The sequence below is a fragment of the Lontra canadensis genome, unplaced genomic scaffold (assembly GCF_010015895.1).
Source record: "Lontra canadensis isolate GAN:19392208 unplaced genomic scaffold, GSC_riverotter_1.0 scaffold30, whole genome shotgun sequence".
NCBI classification, from domain to species: Eukaryota; Metazoa; Chordata; class Mammalia; order Carnivora; family Mustelidae; genus Lontra; species Lontra canadensis.
The window spans coordinates 15,527,363-15,551,055 of NW_022631024.1; the positions used below are offsets into that span (position 1 = coordinate 15,527,363).

At 55.3% G+C, this 23,693-nt stretch overlaps 1 protein-coding gene across 1 annotated transcript in view; it reads left to right on the forward strand.

Moving 5' to 3' along the window:
• HMCN2 (hemicentin 2) overlaps positions 1 to 23,693 on the forward strand; it is a 144,705-nt gene that overhangs the window by 22,014 nt on the left and 98,998 nt on the right. The window contains 11 exon segments of the mRNA XM_032866090.1: positions 5,157 to 5,328; positions 5,982 to 6,088; positions 7,019 to 7,139; positions 8,761 to 9,024; positions 11,579 to 11,723; positions 12,208 to 12,329; positions 14,667 to 14,939; positions 16,052 to 16,193; positions 16,708 to 16,835; positions 17,732 to 17,845; positions 20,211 to 20,360. Coding sequence (XP_032721981.1) covers positions 5,157 to 5,328; positions 5,982 to 6,088; positions 7,019 to 7,139; positions 8,761 to 9,024; positions 11,579 to 11,723; positions 12,208 to 12,329; positions 14,667 to 14,939; positions 16,052 to 16,193; positions 16,708 to 16,835; positions 17,732 to 17,845; positions 20,211 to 20,360 — 1,738 coding nt within the window.

Below are 23,693 nucleotides of genomic sequence, written 5' to 3' on the forward strand. Positions count from 1 at the left end.
GTAATTAAAGCAAGGCAAAGGTCCCTTCCCCCTGGTGGGGGTAATTTGGAGCTTTTGCCATCTTTCAGTGGACAGGGGAGGTGGGCACCTTTGCCCCTTGAGGTGTGCACCTTTGCCCCTTGAGGTGTGCATTTCTGGTCAAGGCTTAGCTAGCTCCATGACCCACCCTGGCCCAGGCACAGCCTCTCCCCAGCTCAGAACCAGCTCGATACCGTCACCAGCCCCAGCAGAGTGGGCCAGAATTGCTGGGCATACCTTCTCATTCTGCAGCCTTCCCTGGTCCTGGAAAGTCCATTCTGGGAGCCCGGACCCTTCCCCTGTCCAGCACCAGCACATACAAATGTGCCAAATTGCCCAGATTCTGTGCATCAACCAGGGGAAAGGTGAACCACCTTCTAAGACAGTAAGTGTGGGGGGTGGGGGAGGAGGGGACGTCCAACCAGGTGGTTCCAATTAACAGATCAGGAGGCACAGGCCCCGGAGATGACTTCATCCTGGACTCTTCCGGGAAGAGGCAGCGTGGTGGAGGGTTAGGGCCCCATGCCAGCAGCAGACCCCGGCCCTGCCACCTGCCTACAGGGTGACCTTGAACACAGTACTTAACCTCTCTGGGCCTCCATTTCCTCCTTTGCACAGTGGGTTAAGAGAGCCCCTGCCTGTGAGATGGGGGTGCCCGGCAGGCACTGGGAAGCCCGTGGTAAGAGCTGGTGATGGCTGTGACTCTAGCCCCTTGCTTTGGTGCCCAGAACGCATGCCCGGTGCCCGCAAAGCCCCCTGAAGAGTATGGGTGGGTAAGAGGTGAGTAAGGGCTCTCTCAGAACAGGTTCTCAGGACCTGAGTGCCCAGCGGTGAGCCGCTGGCAGGGGCCGGTGCTGTCTCGCCATCCCTGCCCGCCGAGCTTCCTGTCCCAGGCCCCGCAGTCGGGCCCCAGCTTTCTGCTCTGTGGCTCTGAGGCCCTCTAGGCCCCCCAGCCTTTCCTCTCTGCTTCCTCGGCCGCCCAGGCTGTCAAGTGTCCGGGGAGGAGCCCCAGGGATGATTTATCTGCCGTGAACGGCCGAGCGGCAGCCATCTGGCCAGGGCGGCAGCGCCAGATTCTTCCATTCCTTCCCTGTCGGTGACAGAGAGATGAGCCCCCTGCAACGCTGGCTCACGGGCCCCCAGTCCCGCTAACATCTGGAAGCCATTGTCTCGGCCAAATAAACACTGAGCCTGCTTGATGAAGGCTGTCCACTCAGAAGGCTCCCTGCGTTCTGCTTGTAGCCCTGGGGGACATCGTGGGGTCCAGATAGCCTTGTCTGTAGGCCTGAGCCTACAGAGGGTCTGGCTTTGCTCTGGGCGAGATGGTCGGCACCCCCAGCTCCCCAGCAGCCACATGCTTTCAGGGCAGACCCTGTGGGCACGCTGCCTCCTGCTGGGGTCACTGGCGTCATGCTCTGTCTGAGCCTTCTCTGTGGTTCAGTAGCCTGAACTCCCGGGCATCATCCCTCTGTTGGAACATCTTAGGACAAGCTTGTAATGACGGTTGTGGCACAACCAGTGGGTGTGATCTCTCTGGGATGTCAGCTGGTGCCGCCGCCTCCTGGCAGCTTTGCTCAGTTATGATTTCCTCCCAAGCCCTGACAAGGCCCGACCCCAGGGTGGTGGGGGGAAGAGGACAGTGATCACGGGGCTGTGGCTTAGCTGTGGGGGCACCTCGCCAGCTTCTGTCCACCTCTCCAGCTGGGAGCCTCGGCTGCTGCTTCCTCCAGCCGGCCCCCACGTGCACGAGTGTTGTCAACAGAAACGTGACTTACAGCGTGAGGCGAAACAGAAGGAGGGCATACGATCATACGCAGAAGAGGGTTTTTAGAACGCAGTGTTCTTATCCTGGGATAACCGAAGTCTAGGCACCCGCATTCCAGCTCAGTCCAAACAAAACGTATTCACTTTTTCAATCTCAGGCAGGTCTTCCCATTCCCTTCATGTCCTGTGCTCTTGCGTGGAAGATTGCACGGTAGGACTATGATTCAGAGCAAGGGTGGCCTATAGGCAGCACGCAAGACTCCACTCTCTCAACCCATATCCGTGGCAGACATCACTCATCAATCACAGAGCGGATTCCTGTCTGCAGCACAGTGCGGCTTTGGGTTTAGTCCAACAGCATCGTTTCCAGTTGATTGGAATTGGCAACCGGACCCCACTGTGGTTGCTTTTGGGTATTTATGAAAGTCACGACATACTTGCTCTTTTTAGGGGAATTTTATGTAAAAAAATTACTATGAAAGATGTTAAAGAAAAGTGAGAAGAACCCATGTCCCAACTAGATTCAGCACTTAACCTTTTGGCCCCACCTGCTTCGTCTCTCCTGTTCTATCTTTTCCGTAAATAATTCAGCATAGGTTTAAAAAAAAAAAATATGATCTTGGACATAACCCACAATATCCTCTGATTAAATGAAGAGGGCTGGTATCATCCAATGCCAAGTTCAAATTCAAATTTCCCTAATTGTCTTCAGAATGTCTTTGGTAACAGTGTTTGTCAAATCAGGATTTAATCAGGGGCTATGCATTTCATTTGTTCATTGTGTCTGTTAAGTCTGCTTACATCTGGAGCCTTCTACCCAGCCCCCCCCCCTTTTTTTACTGCCACTAACTCGCTGGAGAGGCCTTGATTGTACAATGCCCCAGGTTCCAGATTCATCTGATTGTTTCCTTGTGGTGTCATTAATTTGTCCCCCCCCCCCATTTCCCTAACTAACCTGGCAGTTAGTTTTCAGGGACTGATTAGAGGAGGCCAACATTTGAGGCAGGAATAGTTCACAGTTCGTGCTATGTGTCTCTTTTTGGTTGCATCACACCAGGAGGTAAGTCATGTCTGAGTGTCCTGCTGTTCCTGATGGTAGGTTTGGTTCCTGGGTGAAGGAGGTGACAGTTATCTGTATTGTAGGGCCACGTTTTTCCCTTTATGGTGCAAGTGGTCTGTGGGTTAATGCTGGGGTTCTGCGTGGACATCTGTTCCCCCCCATCCACTCTCACCCAATGGTTGTAGCGTCCACTGCGGACGCTTGCCTGAAATGGTGACTTCATTAAGGGTTGCAGGATGGTGGTGTCCTAATTGCATCATCTCTTACACATTTATTCGTGGGCCTCCTTCCACAAAGAAGAGCTTTTGAGGTCCTGGTGTTTTTGAAGCACAAAAAAACCTATTGAAAAGGCAGGGATCGTACTTAGTTCTTTGTCTTTAATAAAGAAGTTACCTTCGTTGGTGGCAAGTGAGGTTTCATTGCTTTGAATTTTGCTTTTCTTTTTTGAGTATTGTTGTGGGCACGCAGAGTCTACAATCGGATATGTTTCCGTTAATTACAGTCATTATGTTTTGGGGGCTCAAGTTCCCCCAGATTTAGCTAATGGGAGCTCTTTTGGGCTGGTTCCTATTGGTGTGTCCCCTTAGTCCCTGAGAACCTGCTGGCTTAGTGGAATGACCAGTTGTCTCACGCTTACCTTTTAAATCACCTGCCCCAGCCCTAGAATCAGCCATTTCTCCAAACAATCCCTGTGGGGAATGGTATTTAGAAATCCCCGGGTTATAAATTCACTTGGAATGAATTTGTATATAAATAAAACACTTGCAACTCTCTCTTACACTTGGCTGTAAGATAAAATCTTGGTTCAGTAAGACTTCCCATCTTTATGTCTTTGCTTTATCCTGCAAGATGCATAAACACTCTCCTCAGCTGGGCACTGATGGTTGTGTCGAATCAAGGTTCCTAAATAAGAATGTCTTTGCAGCTCTTTCTGTCCCCAGGGTGCCTCCCACCAGGAAAGCTCAGTTGAACGCTGGGTTCTGAATGCTCCAGGAGTTCTTCTTTTCTCTCTGTGGTTATGGTGCTCCTTTGCTGTACAGCGAGGTTCAAGTTTCATTTTGTTTAGTTTGAGACGCATCCTGGGAAAACTTGAAATTTACTTGGCCTGGAAGGAGGCCCCCTCCTCATCCTCATTCCTGGTTTTCTAACGGGAAACTGGGAGGCGTGGTGATCGCAAGGCGGGCTTGGGGGTGGAGCAGAGTGAGGGGTCTGTGATCTGATGCCCCCGTTCAGGAGCTGTGCCCTGCCGTATCACACACAGTGAACAGAAGCTTCCTGAACACCCTCTCCATGCCAGCCACTGAGCTCGGGCCATAGCAGAGGGTCCCTGCCGTCATGGGGCTTCCAGGCCAAGAGGGGAGACAGGCATGAACCTAAGCAGGAGGGAGCAGGTCATTTCTGCAAGAGAGCAGCATGTGTGGTGGGCACTGCCTCAGGAGGCATGGGGGTCCAACACTGGGGGTGCAACCCATGCGAGCATGGGGAGAGTCGGGGCAAACTGACCTGTTGGACAACTGCCTAAAACCCAGGACAGAACATGTGGTCTTGAAGACCATGGTGAGGATTGGGAGAAACTCCGTAATTTTGTGCTCAGTGAGAGATCTGAGACTAGCCCCAGTGTTGCTGACATGGGGTCTGTGTACTCCTGGGGGGTGATCTTTGAGGGATTTTGAGGATCCCCCCCAAATCATACTTTAAAAGTGCACCTAGGTGATCTGCTAGTCTGGAGGGGGAGTCCTCACCTCTTATCTGCTTTTCATTGGGACCTGCCCAAAACACTTAAGATTTTAGAATGAATCTGCAATTTTAAGGTTTAAGGATTGAAAATTTTCAATGCCGTGACACAGATCAGGAGAAGACTCTATCTTTGCAGCAGATCCCCTCAGTCCTGCTTAGAGAACATGGCACCCTGGCAGGAGGGTGGTCTGAGGCCCCTTGGGATGATGGTGAATTACATGGTTCTGGGGGAGAGTCTGGATCACAAGGGTTCATCTGTGTGTAGGAGGCATCAGGAAGGCTTTCTGGAGGAAGTAATGGGTGCCACTGAGATTAGCCCTTCCTTCCAAGTAGCCTCAATCCAGGTTTCACAGCTCCCAGCCCATAGGCCAGGAGGGTAATGAAGTATCAATTGGCCTGGTGTAGGGCAGTGGGAGTGGGGTGGCCTTGGGTGACCTGGAAAGCCTATATGCTACCTCAAACCCAGGTGGGGGACTGGATTCTGCCAGGAACCTATTAGAGACCTATCTCCAGTGGGTCGGTTCTAAATAAGACCACAGACACCTGCCAGCATCCGCTTCTTATGCCTGCCTCCCAGGTGCTGAAGTGGGTAGAGTCTGCGGTCCAGGCCACCAAGGTGCACCTGCTGTCCACGGACCACAAGGAGGAGGGCGAGCACACGTGGAAGATTCCCTTTGACCCCAGCCTGAAGGAGGTCACCATCTCCCTGAGCGGTCCAGGGCCCCAGATTGAAGTCCGCGACCCCCTGGGTATGTGCACCCTAGTGCTGGCCTCTTCTCTGACCCCGAGACTGAGCTAGGAGTCCAGGATGGGACAAAGAGAGAGACCCGGGGTGGCAGGGGGTTTGGACACAAGGCTCTGGGAACAAGGAGGGTGGGGGAAGCCACATGGAGGGCAGAGAGGGTGCCTGTGGTGGGTGAGGAAGCAGGGTGGCCGTTAGCGGCCAGGTGAGGGGAAGGAAGATAACCGCAGACCCTGGGACTTGAGGCTTATGTGCGGTCTTCCCTCTGTTCTCTCAGTGGATACCTACAGTGGCCTAGCAGGTCAGTCAGGGCAAGAATTAGTGGCAGGCCACTGAGATGAGAAGCTGTGGCTCTGGAAGGTGGAGTGACTTGTTCAGGTAACCCAGTGTCAGTGTGATTTGGACCTGGCCACCCGGCCTCACAGTGCTCCAAGTATGTCGTGGTTCCCAGGTCTAGAGGTGTCCAACCCTGACGTGGGGGTGGACGAGGGTGGAGCTCACAATGAGATGAAGGACCAAACACCACCGAAGGTCTCTTGTCAGTTACTCTGGGAAGCCTGAGGCTGGCGTTTGGAGGGCCCTGGGCTCCTGGGGACAGGATGGGGCTTCTGTCACCACCAGGAAAGGATCAGGGACTGAGAACTCCTTGGGGTTCCACAGGGAGGATCCTACAGAAGGATGAGGGCCTCAATGTGCTTCTCAACATCCCTGACTCCGCCAAGGTTGTGGCCTTTAAGCCTGAGCATCCTGGGCTCTGGTCCATCAAGGTAAGGGGCCCTTATTCCCAGGGGGAGGGAGGCTGGTTTCTCCAAGCTGGGACCCTGTCTCCCTCCTGCCTGTCCTGGGGAGCCTGGGGCCCTGGGGAGCTGTGGGTACGAGCATGGGTGGTGACATGGACATATCAATAGAAGCAGAGGGTCAAGGACAGAGGAGAAGTGTTCTGCTTTGCAACAGTGAGAGGAAGTAGAGTGGTTTGGGGTTAGTTAGGGAACTTTTAAGAAAGAGTTGGAGAAATAGCTTGAGTGTGCAGAGGTGGGTGACTAAGCCAGCTTGAGTTTCAGAAACCTACCCTATGAAGAATGAACAAAAGAAACAAGGGTGACCTTGGGGGGAAGGATGGCTTAGAGGAACATGCCTGGCAGGGGGAGGGGGGCCTGCTCTCATCTGTAAGGTGCTGGAGGCCAGGGACTGGGGGTAGGCTGGGCTCCTGGCAGAGGGTCCTGGCATGGGACAGGCTGCTGCCTTGGAAGGATGTGAGCTCCTGCTGGTTAAGCAAACCTTTATGGAGCACCTCCCAGATGCCAGGCCCTGGGCTAGGTGTAGATGCTACAGGCGAAGGGGCAACATTGGCCCTGCCCTTCAAACTCTGAGCATTTTTGAGCCAAGAGCTCTAATACCAGTAGAGAAGGCAAGGCAGAGATTAGACATGCAGGGGACAGACAGGGCTGTGAGTGTTGGTGGGGGGGGGGTCAGCTGGAAAGGCAGAGCAGCTTCAAGAGTCCCGCTCAGGACAGTGCCACAGCTTGGCCTCTTCTGCATTTAGGGAGCATAGCGCTGGGCCCCCAGGGAGCAGGGAAGTTGCCTTTTGTGTCTGCAAAGTGGGGAGAATTCCAGCAGTCGGCACCAGGTCAGGGTGGCCGCCTTCTGCCCTGGTACAGGAGTCAGGTGCCCTGGGGATGGGGTCTGGGTCTTGCTAGGTCTACAGCAGTGGTCGCCATTCAGTGAGGATCACAGGTGTCAGCAACATCGACTTCCGGGCCGGCTTCTCCACCCAGCCCTCTCTGGACCTCAACCACACCATCGAGTGGCCCCTGCAAGGTACAGTGCTCCTGACCCTGGGGGTGATGCTTTCTGGGAAGTGGGGGAGCCTTGGGAGATAGGCCATGAGTGTGTGGCTAGAGTGGGTCCTGTGTAGGCTGGTGGGGCTTGGGAGCCTAGGAGGATGTTGGAGTTGGAGGCTCAAGGTCCATTTTCTGGTTAGAAGGCACCCACTGGGATCTGGGGTTGCCTGTGTGCCCCAGCATGGTTCCATCTGGAGAAGGCTGGGCTCCAGAGCAGGCAGAGGCTTTTGGCTCTGGTTGCCAGAACCCTATGCCAGAAACCACCATCTGGTGGCCAGATCAGGGGTCCCAGCTTATAGTTGGGAATTGTGGTCCCTCACCATGGGGCCCTTCAGAGGATTTTGCTGGGACCAGATCAGAAGGGAGATGGGGAGGGACCTAGACCAGTTCAGGCTAACTCCGGGTCACTGACTGGGGACCAAGGCGGTAGCTGCCAGAGCCTTAGAGCTATAGAGTGTGCAGTTCCTCTAACCCTTGTCATCCTTGTCAGCCCTGGTTGGTTCTGTGCCAGGACCAGCAGTCAGATCTTCAAAGTGAAAGGGGGCTGCTTGCTTATTTAGTGCTTGTTTTTCCCAGTAGCAGGAAGGGGAGAGGCAGGGGAACTTCTAGAGTCAGGAGAGAAAAGAAATCCTAAATGCAGTGCTTGAAAACTGAAGGGTCCCTAGGGCCGTTCCCCAGTGGGGGGGGGGGCACAGGTGACCTTCTTGGGTTTCTGCTTTAGAGAAAGATGTGGGTCCAAGATAATTTTTTTAAAAAAGGCGGGAGAGAGCAACAGCAGGGCAATTGCAAATGATAAAGAGCAGTTGGCATTTGGCCTCAGTGCAGGGGTGTCAGGAAGTGGGGGTTCCCACCCCCGGGAGCATGCCCTTGGCTGATTGTTGCTGCAGTGGGGTTGGGGCCCAGCACGGACACGTGTCCTTTTTCGAAGGAATCTGGACTTCCAGATTTAAATGCCCTTTCCAGATTCTTCCATGTTTCTTCAAAGATTTTAAGGCATTTGATGGGATCATACCAACCACACCCTCTGTCTCCTGGTTTATGATCTCTAAGGAAAAAAATTAATAACTGTGAAAAGGGAAAGACCCGAGCGACATTCCCAAATCAGCTGAGGGAATTATGAAGCCCAACTCCAATTCTGTGTTTTCTGGAATAATGTGAAAAGTCCATTTCTCATAAGTCAGAAAGAAAAATCAAAGGAAAGCTAAACAGAGGGGAAAGGACGGGCAGGAGCTGGAGTTCCCAGACTCGAAGGTGTCTCCCACCTAGGCTGGTCCCAGAGCCTGCCTGATGACAGCCGGCCCCAGAGTTACTGGGGGAGGGGAGGGTGGAGAGAAATGCCCAAGTCTGCAGACAGGAGGAGATGCAGCCGTGGGCAGCCGTGGCCCGGATGGATGGGGCATTTCAGGACCACGGACAGTAGCAGGCCCCCTCTGTTTATCCACCCCCAGCATTAGTTGGCACAAGGAACAGAAGGCGAGCGGGCGGTAGGAGGGCCAAGTGGGCTGGGTCCCTGACTGTGGACCGAGGGCCCATGCTTGGGGAGGATCATGGAGCCAGTACAGATGCCAGGATCTTCTTCCTCACCCTTCCCTCCGCAGGGGTGCCCATCTCCTTGGTGATCAACTCCACGGGCCTGCAGGCACCCGGCCACCTGGACGCGGTGGAGCTCTCACGCAGCTCAGGGCAGCCCCTCCTGACTCTTCCCACGCGGCCCCTCTCCAACGGATCCACGTATCAGCTGTGGGGCGGACCGCCCTTCCAGGCCCCCCAGGAGCGCTTCTACCTCAAGGTGAAGGGCAAAGACCACGAGGGGAATCCCTTGCTCCGTGTGTCTGGAGTTTCCTACAGTGGGGTGGCCCCAGGTGAGTGATCGGCTTTTACCGCTCCCAGCTCCCTGGCTCCCTTGGAGACCCATTTCTTCCTGGAAGCCTTCCCTGATGAGATGAATGAGGAAATGTTCATTAAACTTCTACGAGCGGCACGCTCCGCCATGCGACGTGCTCGGTACTGAGTGGCTTCAGATGCGGCTGTCAGGTCAAGGAGTTAGTACAAGGCCATCCTCTGTTGACCCACTCAGACATCCACCCACTCTGGATCCAAACCTCCCTCCATCCATCCATCCGTTCCTCCATCCATCCACTTACTCGTCCATGCATCCGTCCATCCAAATATCCACCCTCCCCCGCCGCTCATGCATGCGTGCCTCCATCCAGATACTCATCCAGCATTCATTTTGTGTCTGTCGTGGTGCTAGGCTCTGTAGGCACAGTGAGGGGCAGGGCAGTGAGTGTGGGAGCGCTCTTGTGTAATCATAATCCTGATAATACCAGTCACCGTCTTGAGCGCCTCTCACGGGACAATCCTGAGGCAAGCACCTGCCATGTAGTAGCTCACGGAGTCTTACAATACTTCTGAGGTGTGGCCCCATTTTACAGATGAAGCAGCTGAGGCTACCCATCTCACAGGGTTGCCCCGAGGGTTCCATAAGCTAATGCACAAAGCAAGACATCTCTTGGGTGCCCTGAGGCTGTGCCCAGGATGCGGGCATCGTGGCCCAGGACCCCCCACATGTGACAGCTGCTGTTTGTCTCATGTCATTGTGGGCACAGGTCATTTTATGGTCCTATCTTCGGTCATGTGTGGCTTCTTGCTTGTTTCCTTGTGTCCCTGAGATCTCCCATCTAGGTCAGAAGCTTCCAGAGCACAGGGCTGAGTCTTTGGCTCTCCAGCTCTGCCTCTGGTCCTGGCTTGGGGTATCTGAGTTCACTGCCCAGCTTCCCCATTGGGTTTTGTTCCCTTCTCCTGATTACTTCCCCCTTTCCCATGGCAGTGGCCTGGGGGGGAGCTCACAGAGATGGAGGTCATTGACACCCAACCTCTTCTTCGCTGGGGATCTCTGGACAAGGAGCAAAATCCTCTGTCTACTTCAAGTAGGGGTGCAGGGAGGGCACGAAGGTGCCCATGGTGAGGCGCAGGACTTTGAGAGGCCAAGTGGGACATGGTGGGGGGGCCTGGGACCCCCTTCTCTCAGCCTCCTGGCCTCCCCTCCCCTGCTGTGGTCCCTGGGCCCCTCCTCCCTTGGCTTTTAGAAGCCCAAGGAGGAATTTTCAGGAAGGAGTTTCAGCAGGGGCAAAGCAACTTCTGTTTCTCTCTCCCCTGGTCTTTCAGAGGAACCAAGGGTTTGGAATTTAGCTCTGGCTTTAGGTCTTCATCTCCGCTCTAGATGGAAGTGTGTGTGTGTGTGTGTGTGTGTGTGCGTGTGCGTGTGCACGCGCAGGGCAGGGAGAAGGGAAGTGACTTGGAGTTTTACTTCTTTCCCCACCTTTTAGGTCTGGGAGGCTGTGAGTTTGGCCTTGAGCAGGAGGCTCTGGGTTTAGAGACATGGGCGGGTGGTGCTTCCTGGGCTCATGGAGCTCATGGAAGACAGAGCCTGAGCTGGCCTTGCAGAGGCCCCAGTGTGTGTGGGTGAGCGGTGACTTGCTCTGCGCACAGCTGAGGACGTGGCTGGATGGTCCGACATCCCTCTCCCCTGGGATGTGGCAGGGAGCCTGCAGCATGATGTCACCCGCCGCCCGCCCACCCCCAGCTCTGGGCTCGGAGGACGTCTGGTGCATTGTCTCACCCACGGAGCATCTCTGGTGGGGATGCGGAGGGGGAGGGCAGGACGAGAGTTGAGCCTACGCCCGCGATCCCCCAGTGAGGCCCTGACAGCAGTCGCTGACCCTGCGGGGCTGTTCTCAGACCTTCCCACGGAAGCGATTCCACTAGCCACGGGGGAGAACATGTCACTCCACGAACAGGGATAGGCGGAGGAGGGCGTCTCCCGGGGGTCCCCCGGGCTCATCAGTGACTGAGATTTCACTGAAGTCTTATTTTATCTTAAAAACGTGTGTGAACTTTGCGTTCACAGCCATGTTCCAGCTTTGCTTATTTTTAAATAAACAAAAAGGCTTTCTTCCAACATCCTTGGGTGATACTGACCCTCCAGACAGATGAGAGGTCTGGAAGTGTGGAGAGCCCAGTCCGGGGAGCATTTCTTCAGATCTCCGGACCGCTCCGACGTCTGCATCCTGGACAGCAGAGAAGGCAGGGGCGCAGGCCGGTCCATCTTGGCTGGTCCTCCCACAAACCGCAGACACCACAGGAGCTCCTCCTGCGGGGGCTGGCCATGCCCTGTGCACACGCCCTGCCTCTCACCAGCTCTCCGGACAGCACGGGGATGTCGGTACCAGGATTAAGCCCATTTTATAGAGGTGGAAACTGAGCTAGCAGGGGCAAAGCAACCAGTTCTTGGTGCCCTCCAGATGGCAGGGCCAGGGATGGAATCCTGGCTCATCCGGCGTCTCAGCATCGCTGATGAGGGTGGGCTGTGGGGGGTGGCAGGGAGGGACCCTGACTGCTGGGCCTTGCCTGCAGGCGCCCCCATGGTCAGCATGCCCCCGAGGATCCATGGCTACCTGCACCAGCCCCTGCTGGTCTCCTGCTCTGTGCACAGCACCCTGCCCTTCCGGCTGCAGCTGCGGCGGGACGGAGCCAGACTGGGCGAGGAAAGGCACTTTCAGTGAGTGGGTGCTGGTCGCTGGTGTCCCCAGACCTGGGGGTCTGAGGGGGTGGGTGGCAGGAGAAGGACCTTGGTCTCAGTCGTAGTGTCCTCCTGGGCAGCTCGCCGCTTGGCCCGGAATGGGGGAAGGTGGTCCCCAAAGCTCCCACCACTGCTGGGTCATTACCCTGTGAAGAAGCTGTGGGCCTCTTCGGCTTCTGGAACACTCATCCCGTGCAGGGCCTGGCTCCATGCGGGCAGGGCAGGAAGGACCCTCGGAGACCTTCCCCCTCATGGACAAGAAAGTCACACTCAGAGAGGGAAAGGGACCTGCTCCAAGTTACACAGCATGTTGTAAAATTTACATGCTCTTGGTAGTCTGACTTCCTACCAAGCCTCCAAGAGGTTTTGTACCCTCTGGGCAGGGTTTAGGGACCGGATGATGCTGGGGGTCCCTGGCTGGGGTCAGCGGGATTGTGTGTCTCCAGCTGTTCTGTGGTTTCAGGGTGTCGGGAAACAGCAGCTGGGAGATCCCACGGGCCTCCAAGACCGAGGATGGGACCTATGAGTGCACGGCCATCAGCAGGGCTGGGACCGGACGAGCAAAGGCCCAGATTGTTGTCACAGGTCTGTCCTTCCCGCCCATCCTTGTGTCCCCTCCCCACCCCCTTCCTGATTTTTCCCTCTAGGGTTTCCCCCAGGATGTCTCCATCTGTGGGGGAGCATGCCAGCCAGCTGCTAGGAACTGTCCATCCCCCAGAGTCTGCTGCCCACACGGCCACCTGCCTCCTAGAGCCCCATTTGGGCTGTCACCCAGGAGTGGCCTGCTGATCTCAGATGGCGGGAGGCTGAGCAGCCAGGCTACGGTCATGCCCTCCTCCCCTCGGCCCTTCCAGGGGCCACAGTCCCTCTGGAAATCCCCTCCCTTAATGCCTCCAGGGTCCTGCCAGGATGGCACCATCCAGCTCAGGAAGGTTGGAGATGCCACAGGCCATCTAGAAATGAAATCAGCTCTGTTTTACAAATCGGGTATCTAGGGGCGCCTGGGTGGCTCAGTGGGTTAAGCCTCTGCCTTTGGCTCAGGTCATGATCTCAGGGTCCTGGGATTGAGCCCCGCGTTGGGCTGGCTCTCCGCTCAGCAGAGAGACTGCTTCCTTCCCCCTCTCTCTCTCTGCCTGTCTCTGCCTACTTGTGATCTCTGTCTGTCAAATAAATAAAATCTTGAAAAATAAATAAATAAACCGGGAATCTAAACTGTCGTGAAGGGAAGAAAAGGAGCCCAAGGAGCGTGGGAAGATTAGCCAGTCTGCAGCCTCTAATCTCACACAGACTCGTCATGCTCCTTGCAGGAAGACGGGGGGAGTACAGACAGGCAAAAGAAGATCCAGATAAGCTCTGGTCTTATTCTAGAAACACCCTCCATAGCATTTTTAAAAAAAAGATTTATTTATTTATTTTAGAGAAAAGAGAGAGCGAGAGAGCACATACATGTGGCGTGGGGAGGGAGAGGCAGAGGGAGAGAGAGAATCCCAAGCAGACTCCCCCCATGAGCTCAGAGCCTGAAGCAGGGCTCGATTTCACACCCCTGAGATCACGACCTGAGCTGAAATCAAGAGTTGGACACTTAAGTGACTGAGCCACCCAGCGCCCCCATAGCATTTTAACTTACTTCCTTTAAGACCTTTATCTATGTGTGCATTTTAAGAAAACTAGAATAGTAACTATACATATGTATTACACACACATAGGACAACCTGATTTTTTTTTTTATCATCTAATGATACAATGTGTCTGCAAACATGCTTCTATGGAATGAATTAACAGTTTTACTTTTACATTTTTAATTACTCTTAAAAAATTTAAAGATTTATTTATTTGAGGAGGGGGGAGGGGCAGAGGGAGGCAGAGAGAGAGAATCCCAAGCCGACTCCCTGCATGGGATCGATCTCATGATCCTGGGATCATGACCTGAGCAGAAATCAAGTCGGCTACTTAACCCGCTGAGCCACCCAGGCACCCCACGTTTTCATTTTTTATAAATGATAAGGACAGGAAAAGGGAACAGTGTAAGGAAATGCACACACCCATTCCTTAGACTTACTAATCACTAAAATTTTGCCATATTTGCTTTCTTGCTCTCTGGCTAAACTATTTTAAACTAAATTGTAGGGAATCCTGACATTTCGGTATTTCTCTCTCTCTCTTTTTTTTTTGAAAGTACATTTTCCCATATAATAAAAATTTTATGATCACACCTAATAAAACGAATGATAATACCTTAATGCTATTTAATTTGGCTGCAGTCAGATTTTCTCATTTGCCCCAGAATATTATTTCTGGCTGGTTTCTACGGTATCATTTTTCGGGGCTGTCAAGTTCACATGCTCTTTGGTGACAGCAGGCCATTAGCATGTGTAACTTGTGCAGACCCAGTTCTTTCCCTGCGAGGGCTCGGGCCCACACCCCTGCTTACACAGTCTCTGGCCTTGTCACTTACTCCTTTTTCTTGTCAAGATAGTGGTCTTCTTAGCTCTTGCCTCTTTGGGGGCTGTGGCCTCGGTTGTATATTTGGCTGTTAGGAACCCCCTGAGATCTGCAGAGAGAATAGCTCGGTATTCATCACCGTGTCCCTCTTGAGGGTGGTGTCCCGGGCTGTCCTCCCCAGCGTGGAGTCACGGGCTCACGGCTGAGAAGAGTGGTGAAGAGCGGGCCACATGTTGCCCTTGATTGTCCTGTTGTGGGAGTGTGATGGCGGTGGGGACGTCAGGGGACATGGGGGGAGTGCGCCCTCCGCCGGCGGCGCTGGTCTGGGATGGCGAGCAGATGGTCCCTCTGCTGCTCTGCAGCCTGACGTGTCCTCAAGGATCCCGTGCGGGACTCTGGAGTCAGGACGCCCCCGACACCCGCAGGATGGGCCCCTCTCTGTGTCAGCCCCCTCCTGTTTTCCTGTTTTTATCCCTTCAGATCCCCCGCCGCAGCTTGTCCCTGCCCCCAACATCACCGTGTCCCCCGGGGAGACCGCCATCCTGTCCTGCCAGGTCCTGAGTGATGTCCCCTACAACCTGACGTGGATCCGGGACTGGCGAGTCCTGTCGGCCTCGACGGGCAGAGTCACCCAGCTGGCCGACCTGTCCCTGGAGGTCAGCAACATCAGTCCCAGTGATGGTGGGCGGTACCAGTGCCTGGCCAGCAACGCCAATGGGGTCAGCAGGGCATCCGTCTGGCTCCTGGTGCGAGGTGAGGCTCTGCCTACTGTCTGTCCTTCCAGTTTAGCACACGGCCTACTGCTTCTCCCCAGAGCCCATCCATCCGTGCCTCTGCCCAGGCATCACGTCTGGCAGGCAACATTAGTCCTGTGAGTGTCTTCTGAGCTTTCAGAGAAAGAGGATTCTATAGTCTCCAAGCATAAGTTTGGTGGTTCTCCCTGCTGAAAAGTTCATCCTAATATCTAACCTAAGTTTCTACTACTGTAGGCCAAGCCGATTTCATTATGTCCTGTTGGTTTCTCGGGCCGTGGAGCACCTCCATTCCTCCTCCTGCCAGTATGTTAAGGCAGGGATGGAATCTGGGAAACTTCTAGAAGCCCAGGGATCAGATGAACTTGGCAGGGGGCTGGGGGGCACTGGCCAGATGGGGTCAGGGGAGACAGTGGGAAGAGCACCCATCTGGGAGGTTTAGGACCCGGAGGTCACCTCGGGTCTGCCCAGGGCGTACGCAGATCCCTCTCTCTGGGCCGCTATTTCCCCAAACGTGAAAATGAGCCTATTGGGACAACTGTTCTCTCTGGTGCCAATAACTCCTGGTCGGTTGCCTAGAGTGTGTTGAGAAGGAGTCTGGGGCCACGTCTAGCCTCCGCCATGTATATTTGCTGTGTCTTGTCCCTGACATGGGAAGGGGCTGTTTACCTTTTCTAGGTGAGTTGGCCTCCTGGGGTCTGTTTGAGTCTAACAAGCCTGTTGTACTGTGAACAGAACCTAAGTTTGGGGCCAGCACCCGGTCAGGGCTTGGGTTCACTCAGGGTCACTGGCGATGAGAGTTGTCCCCAGCCCTGGCATCTGCCTATCTGCCCAAGCCTCTCCAAGACGCTCAGCTGGGAGCGGAGCCCCAGGGAGCTTGAGGCTCTCCCAGGGGCAACAGGAAATTCACCTCGTGTGGCCTGGGCGGCTGCCTGGTCAGCCCAAGTTCCCAGGAAAGCCACTCCCTGGACATTCAGGCCCTTTGGGGCCTTTGCTTCCTACGTCTGGCCCATCTATGACTTTGGGGATGGAGAGGAAGCCAGGGCTGGGCACCCGGAGCGGCATGGCTGCCCTGACAGGCTCTCCCCCACCTGTCCATTCTTTATACCGCAGGGGCCCCACAGGTCAGCATCCATACCCGGTCCCAGCACTTCTCCCAGGGTATGGAGGTGAGCATCAGCTGCTCGGCCTCTGGGTACCCCCCGCCCCACATCTCTTGGAGCCGAGAGGGTCATGCTCTGCAAGAGGACAGCAGGTAAGAAGCCCAGGGCCAGGGGCTCTGGGACTAGGAGCAGGTGAATGGTGACTCCCAGGGGACGCCTCTGGGGCTCCATCTTTCTGCCTGTAAATGGGGCGATGGCCCTGGGGAGGTGGTGCGGAGAGAGGGTAGTGCTTGCCCTGCCTTCTTTCTGGGATCATTTGAGACTCGGGAGCAAGATCACTTTGGAAACATAACGATACCTCAGTATGAGCTCCGGGGTCAGGAGCTACAGTCTCAGAATCCAGCAGACCGGTGCTTGAATCCTGCCCCTGCCGTCCAGGCTGTGTGACGTTGGACAAGTCACTTTACCCTCATGAATTCAAAAGCACAATCTATGTAAAGCTCCGAGCACACAGCCAGGCCCGGAGCAAGCAGTCAGTATAAAATGGCAATCACTAGTGACGCTATTAATTAAGTTGTTATTGATGATGACTGAGGTAGTCCTCGTGTGACTGGAACTGATCAGCCCCTTGGCCACTGAACATGTTGCTTTATGGCCTGCCTCCAGAATCCGAGAGGATGCCCGGGGAACCCTGATCATTCAGGATGTGGCCCCAGAGGATGCTGGGAATTACAGCTGCCTGGCTGTGAATGAGGTCGGCATAGACGAGGAGACGGTCACCCTCTACTATACAGGTACCTGGGCCCCGGGCATCTCAGGAGAACCTCTCTCTCTCCCTCCCTCCTTCCCACCCACAAATAGTTACTGAGCACCTACTGTGTGCCAGGCCCTGGGGATACAGCAGGGAGTACATGGTCTCTGCCTGGGGGGAGCTTATATTCTAACGGTGGCGGTGCAGGGGCACAGAAGAAGCATGCAAGCAGATAATGGTACTTTCAGAGGGTGCTATGGGAGCACAGGGCCAAAACAGGGATGGGAAAGTATTCCAGGCAGAGGGACCCAGTGAGGCAAAGGCCTTGAGGTCAGGATGAGTCTGGGGTCCTCAAGAGGTTGGGAGAAGGCTGGTGTGGAGAGAATGGGAGGGAGTTGGGGGCGGAGACGGGGAGGGATGGGCAGCCCATGTAGGGGATTTTAGGACTTTGTAGGGTTTCAGCTTCCTTTTTTTTTGATTAAGATCTTATTTATTTATTTAAGAGAGGGGGAGAGAGTACACAAGCAGGGGTAGAGGCAAAGGGAGAGGGAGAAACAGACTCCCTGCTGAGCAGAGAGCCCTACGGACATGGGGCTCGATCCCGGGACCCTGAGACCATGACCTGAGCTGAAGGCAGCCACTTAACCAACTGAGCCACCCAGATGCCTCACATTTTGGCATTCAATGAGAAAAATGTGTGTAGGGTGGGTTGGTTCCAGGAATGACTGGCTTTCATTTGAGTTCCTGGGTCAGAAACTTCTAAGAAAGCAAGAGTGGCCAGATCTTTCTGGGTGACGGTCCCTGACTGGTAGAGGGGTGGGGAAGAAGGCAGGGGGTGCAGCTCCTTCTCTGTCCTCACCCCTCCCCCCAGGAAAGTCTGCACTGTTGCTCTAGGGAGTCTGTGGGCGGGTCCCAAGTTCCCCATCTGTTCCCACGCAGACCCGCCGTCCATCTCTGCGGTGAACGCGGTGGTGCTGGCTGCTGTTGGGGACGAGGCTGTGCTGGTGTGTGACGTGTCCGGGGTGCCCCCACCCCGGGTCATCTGGTATCGAGGTACGTCAGGTGGGAGAGGGGCCTGGGGAATGGTCCCTCTGGGTCCCCTGGCGGATCCGCTTTCCAGGATGGTCATGGGGCAGTGGCCCTGCAAATGGGGTGTCTGGGGGGCTGGCCCATTCTAGCAGCACCCCATCGCCCAGCCGAGACTCTACATGGCTCCGTGTCGAGGAGCAGGGTTTGGAGATTTAAATTCTGCCTCACCTGGGTGACAGTGGGCAGGTGGCCTGGCATCGCTGAGCCTGCTTCCTCATCTGGGAAACAGGGAGCACCAGGTCAGTTGTGTGAGGGTGAGATGAGTTCATGCAAGTGAAATGTTTAGAGTAAGCCAGGCACACGGGCTGGGCTTGGTGTTCTTTTTTTTTTTTTTTTAAGATTTTATTTATTTATTTGAGGGGGAGGGAGAAGATCAGACTCCCCGCTGAGCAGGGAGCCTGATGCGGGGCTTGATCCCAGGACCCCCAGGATCCCGATCTAAGCCGAAAACAGACGCTTCACCCACTGAGCCCCGCAGGCGCTCCTGGGCTTGGTGTTCTTAGTGATGGTGACGGTGATGCGGTTGATCTGGAAATGGGGCCATTAGTTCGAGGGCTGTTCTGAGGCTCTTTTGAGTGAATGGGTCCAGGAGGGCTTCCCGGTGCCAGACTCCGAGCTGGAGTTCGGCTGCTGGGAGTGTTCTGGAACCCCCAGCAGGGGCTGCTCCTGTCTTTCCAGGAGTAGACTCCCAGCTCCCTCTCAAGGGTCAGCCCTCGCCCGTGTTGCCCTCTCCGACCTGGATGCACTCTACCATTCATGGCACCTGTCTGCCAGCTTGTCAGAGCCCACCTTGACCTTGACACAGGCAGAAGCAGCTCAGAGTCTGAGCATGTTGTGCCAGGCCACCCCTGGGTGGCAGAGGTCCCGGGACTCCTGGCTCGGTGCTCGTGTCTCTCCTGTTCGGGCTGAGTGCCCGCCCCGGGAACCCTTTGTAAAAGGGCCTCTCTCAGTGGGACATTATTCAGGCTGGAAAAGAAGTGGAATTCAAATTGTACAACAATGTCAACTCAGCTAACGCCCCTGAACTATGCTCTTGAAAGTGGTTAAGATGGCAAATTTTATTCTGGGTTTTTTACCACGATTAAAAAAAAAATCTTTTTTTAAAAAAGATTTATTTATTTATTTATTTGACAGAGAGATCGCAAGTAGGCAGAGAGAGGCAGAGAGAGAGAGAGGAAGGGAAGCAGGCTCCCCGCCTAGCAGAGAGCCTGATGTGGGGCTCGATCCCAGGACCCCGGGATCATGACCTGAGCCGAAGGCAGAAGCTTTAACCCACTGAGCCACCCAGGTGCTCCCCTCTCCACTTTTTTTTTTTATTTGAAAAGAAGGGGAGAAATTCTGAGAACAGCACAGAGGAGCCTGGGGGCCATGATGTGGAGAGAAATCAGCCATCCTTAGGAGGACATACACTCCAGGATTCCCCTTACATGGGGACCTGGATGAGGCAGATGCATAGGGACAGGAAGGAAAAGAGTGGGCACCAGGGCCTAGGTGTTGGGGGGCTGGGGACAGAGTTTCAGTTTGGGAAGCTGAGAAAGTTCTGGAGAAGGATGGAGGTGAGGGTTGCACAGTAATATGGACCTATTTCATGTCACTGAACTGGACACTCGGAATGCTTAAACTGGTCAAATTTTGTGTTACGTACATTTCCCCACAATAAAAGCAGTAAAAACAAAAAATTATATTAAAAGCTAGAAAGTGGGTCTGGATCAGGGGAGCCTGGGCGTAGACCACAGCAAGGAGAAAGGAGGGAGGCCTCGGGGTGGGTTTCGGGAGGCCTGCCTGGGGTCGGGCGTCAGAGAAGCAGCCACGGCTGGGGTGTGTTCATCCCAGTCTGGAGCCTGGGCGGAGGATGGGAACCAACCAGGGAGGCCCAGGCAAGGAGTCTGCAGGTGCTGAGCCTGTCACACATGGGGGGACAGGCGGGGCCTCACTCCTCGTCAGCAGAGGGGCGCAGGGAAAGCCCCCACAGTGGGACTGGAGCCAGGAGGGCTGACTTAAAACTTCTTTTTAGAAAATTGTAAAATGCAAATAACAAACTTTACATCTTAACCCTTTTTAGGGATACCGCTCGATAGTATTAAGTACCTTCGTGTTGTTGTACAACGGTTACCGGCATCTGTTTCTAGAACTTTGTTCCTCTTACAAAACTGAAACTCTGTCCCCATTAAATAACAGGGGTTCTGGCTTTTGGGAAGCAACCTTGCCCAACTCCGCCCCTCCCAGGCCCCAGCCCAGTGCAGCTCCAGGAGCCCGAGGGTCGGGAAGGCTCAGCAGCCTCTGTGGCCACCACGGCCACCTGCCTGATGCTTTCCCTTCTTTGGTCCAGGGGGTCTTGAAATGATTCTGGCCCCTGAAGCCTCCAGCTCCGGGACACTGCGGATCCCAGCAGCTCGGGAGAGGGACGCTGGCATCTACACCTGCTGGGCCGTCAATGAGATGGGCGATGCGTCTGCAGAGATCCGGCTGGAGGTTGGACGTGAGTGCCCCCTGCCCCTTTGCCCCACCTCTGAGCAGGGAGGAGGGAACTCCACCATAGAGAACACCGGTACAGAATCTGTATCGTGTGGGTCTGGAGCACATGGGACCAAGGACCCCGTGCCTCTCACTGTATGACAAATTTCCCCAAAACTCTGCAGCTTAAACAGTAAGCATCTACACACTGGCATTTCTGGAAGGCCAGGGTTTGGCCTGGCTGGGTGGCGGAGGCTCAGAGGCTGTCATGGGATTGCAGCTGATGCTTAGCGGGGGACGCGTCATCCGAAGGCTTGACTGGGGCTGGAGGAGCTGGTCTGGATTCATTCCCGCGGCGGCTGGCAGGATGCCTCTGTTTATCCACCATGTGCGTGTCTCTAGAAGGCTTCTCCTGACATGGATTCCTATGAGCAAGGGAGCTAAGAAAGAGAGAGACTGACAGAGAGGGAGAGAGAAAAGAGAGATAGAGAGAGGGAGAAGGAGAGAGGGGGGGAGAAAAGTGGGGGGAAAAGGGAGGGAGAGAGGGGATAAGAGAGAGGAAGGAGAGAGAAGAGAGAAAGGGAGAGAGAAAAGGGAAAGAGGAGAAAGAGGGGGAAGAGAGGGAGGGAAAGAGGGAGAGAGAAAGAGAGGGAGAGAGGCGAGAGAGAGAAAAGTGAGGGGGAAGGAGAAGAGAGAGGGAGAGAGAGGAGGGAAAGGGAAAAAGGAGAGGGAAAGAGAACAGAGATGGAAAAGAGAGAGAGAAGAGAAAGGGAGAAGAGAGAGGGAGGGAGGGAGAGGGAGAGAATCCCACAAGGAAGCTGCAGTCTTTATAACCAGCCGGTCCTAGAAGGGACAGACACTCACTTCTACTATATTCTGTTGGCACACAGACCAACCCTGGCACACGGTGGGTGGGAGGGGCTACTCAAGTGTGTGCATACCAGGAGGCAGGGGTCCTTGGAGGCTGCCTGCCACAGAGACCAGCATCGTCCTCCTTGAGGCCCGAGTTCCCGTCTTGTCTCCATCACTTGCCATCTGTGTGCTTTGGTTGAGTCACTGACCCTCAGTTTCCCTACCTGTAAAATGGGGCTGATCATGCCACGGGGTGGCTGGGAGGATTCGGTGAGATGGGCATATAATGCTTAGCATGGGGTTTGGCCTATCTTGGGTGCTTAATAAACAGAGGGGTGATTATCCCCTTTTTACAGATGAGGAGTCTGGGTTCTTCTGCGGCAACGCACGGCCTTGACATCTGCATTCCAGGCCTGCACGAGTTCCGTGGGGATTGCTAGGAGTTGTAGACACAGCTCCTGGGCCAGCGCAAACAGGGCTCTGAGGGGCTTGCTGTGGCCATGGTGGGGAGGCAGATGTGGGGAGTCCCAGGAAAACACAGAGAAATAATAGTGTGATGGTCTTGGCTGGGTGGGATGGCTAAGGGGCTCCCCAAGGATGGTGGGGGGCCCTGAGGGGAGCAGGCCCTGTGAAGAGCAGGTTCTGGCCCTGAGGACACTGGCACCAAGTCAGGGTTGGATCCTCCAGGCTTGGGGTACCATTAGCCTCCTTTTGTTCTATCCCTCCTTCCTCCAGCACGCGGTCCCCAGGGGGCCAGGCCCTGCGCTAGGGACACAACGGCACTACTCAGCATCTGCTTTTGTGTCGCTCTTGGCGTCAAGGAGAGAGATGGCAAATGGACAAGTGGGATCTCAGGGTCGGGAGCATTTGCAGGTGGCATCTGTGGGGAGCTGTTGGTGCCCAGAGAAGGAGTCCACATGACACTGCAGGCTGGGAAGACTTCTTGGAGGAGGTGATGTCCGGGATGAACCCAGAAGCCGTGAGGCAGGGATGAGCTGGGGAGCCGTGTTCGAGGCAAGCGGAGCGGGAGGAGCAGACCTCCCCTGTGGCAAGAGAAGCGAACCGGGGAGTAGGACTGAGCCAGGGCCGAGGGGCGCATTGGGGCTGCTGACTGCTCTGGGTCGTGCTCGCCTCAGGAGCCCAGCACAGTTTGGGTTTTGTCCTGCGGGGGTCGGGAGAGTTTTTAGGGTAGAGAGTGATGTGCTTCAATGTTCCCTGTAGAGGGTGTGCTGTGTGGTTCCCTCTTGGGTGGGGCAGGGTGGGTGGGGAAAGCCGCGGGCTTAGGGCCTGATAGCAAGAAACATGGAAGCCAGGATTTCTGTGAAATTTGCCACTACCAGGGCCGGCTCTACACCTGTTTTGTGCACTAGCATGTAAACCTCACAACTCTTTGAGGCGGGTTCGGTCATTACCTCCTGTAGGGACGGGGGGACAGGAAGCACAGAGAGGTTAAGGGACTTGTCCAAGGCCACACAGCTGGTGAGTGGCAGAGCTGAGATCCGAACCCAGGGCCCAGGCCTTTAGCCCCTGGAGGGAATCCCCTATGCTCAGCGGCAGGGTGAGCTCGGTTGTTGCTTCTCCACTCTGAGGCTTGGGTTCCTGGTCGGCAAAGTCTCTGGGACGTTGTACGTGTGCGAGTGAGACAGGCCTGGGGCAGCGGGTTCTGACCCACGTCGCTGTCATTGTTAATAGTAGGTTTTGGTTCTTTGTCACAGGCAGGCATCCTCTGCTCCGTGTCTGATTTCTTTTCAGCGGTGCATTATTTCTTTGCGTCTCAGCCTGACAAGCCCGCCTGGTCCTGTCCGTCACCTGTCAGTGATGGACCTTAGGGCCGGTTCCCCGGGTCAGAGGAGGAGACGGCTGGGACCCCAGAGGCGGGCTTCTTGGCCACAGGTGGCCTTCGGCTTGAGGTCAGGGAAAGGATGGACTGTGGCCCAGCACCAGCGTGTCTGGGAGAGCTGGCCTGGCAGCGGCGGTGGGAAATCAAATTTCCTGCCCATCTGGGTGGCAGCTGTGGCCCGGCCTTCCTAGCCAGGCGGGCAGAGCCTTCCAGGGCGGGGAACGGCTGGGCGCTGTGCCCACCTCCTGCTGCTGAGCTGGGAACCGGCTTCCTGGCCGTGTTTGGGAAGGAGGGCGGCGAGTGCCAGCGTTGGTGGCCCCCATCACCTGTGGGTCCGGCTTCTGGTAGACTCGATTCCTGCATCGATGACCCCCAGAACCCCCTGCTTCTTCAGCCAAGTTATTGGCCTCCCTGAGCCTTCCTTTCCCCATCTGTGAAAAGGGAGGATAGCAATAGAGCTTTGCTCATAGGGTCCTTGAGAGATTTAATGAGAGAACAGGTGTCGCTTGGGGCTTGAATGGAGCAGATGCTCAACATGCCGGCCACCCCGGGCCGGGGGAGGCAGGGGGATTCATCACAGGGCTGAAGACCGGGCTCCCAGCAGGCACGCCTTCCCCAATTTCAGCGCCCTTTCTGTTCCCTTTCTGTTCCTTCCCTGCTCTGAGA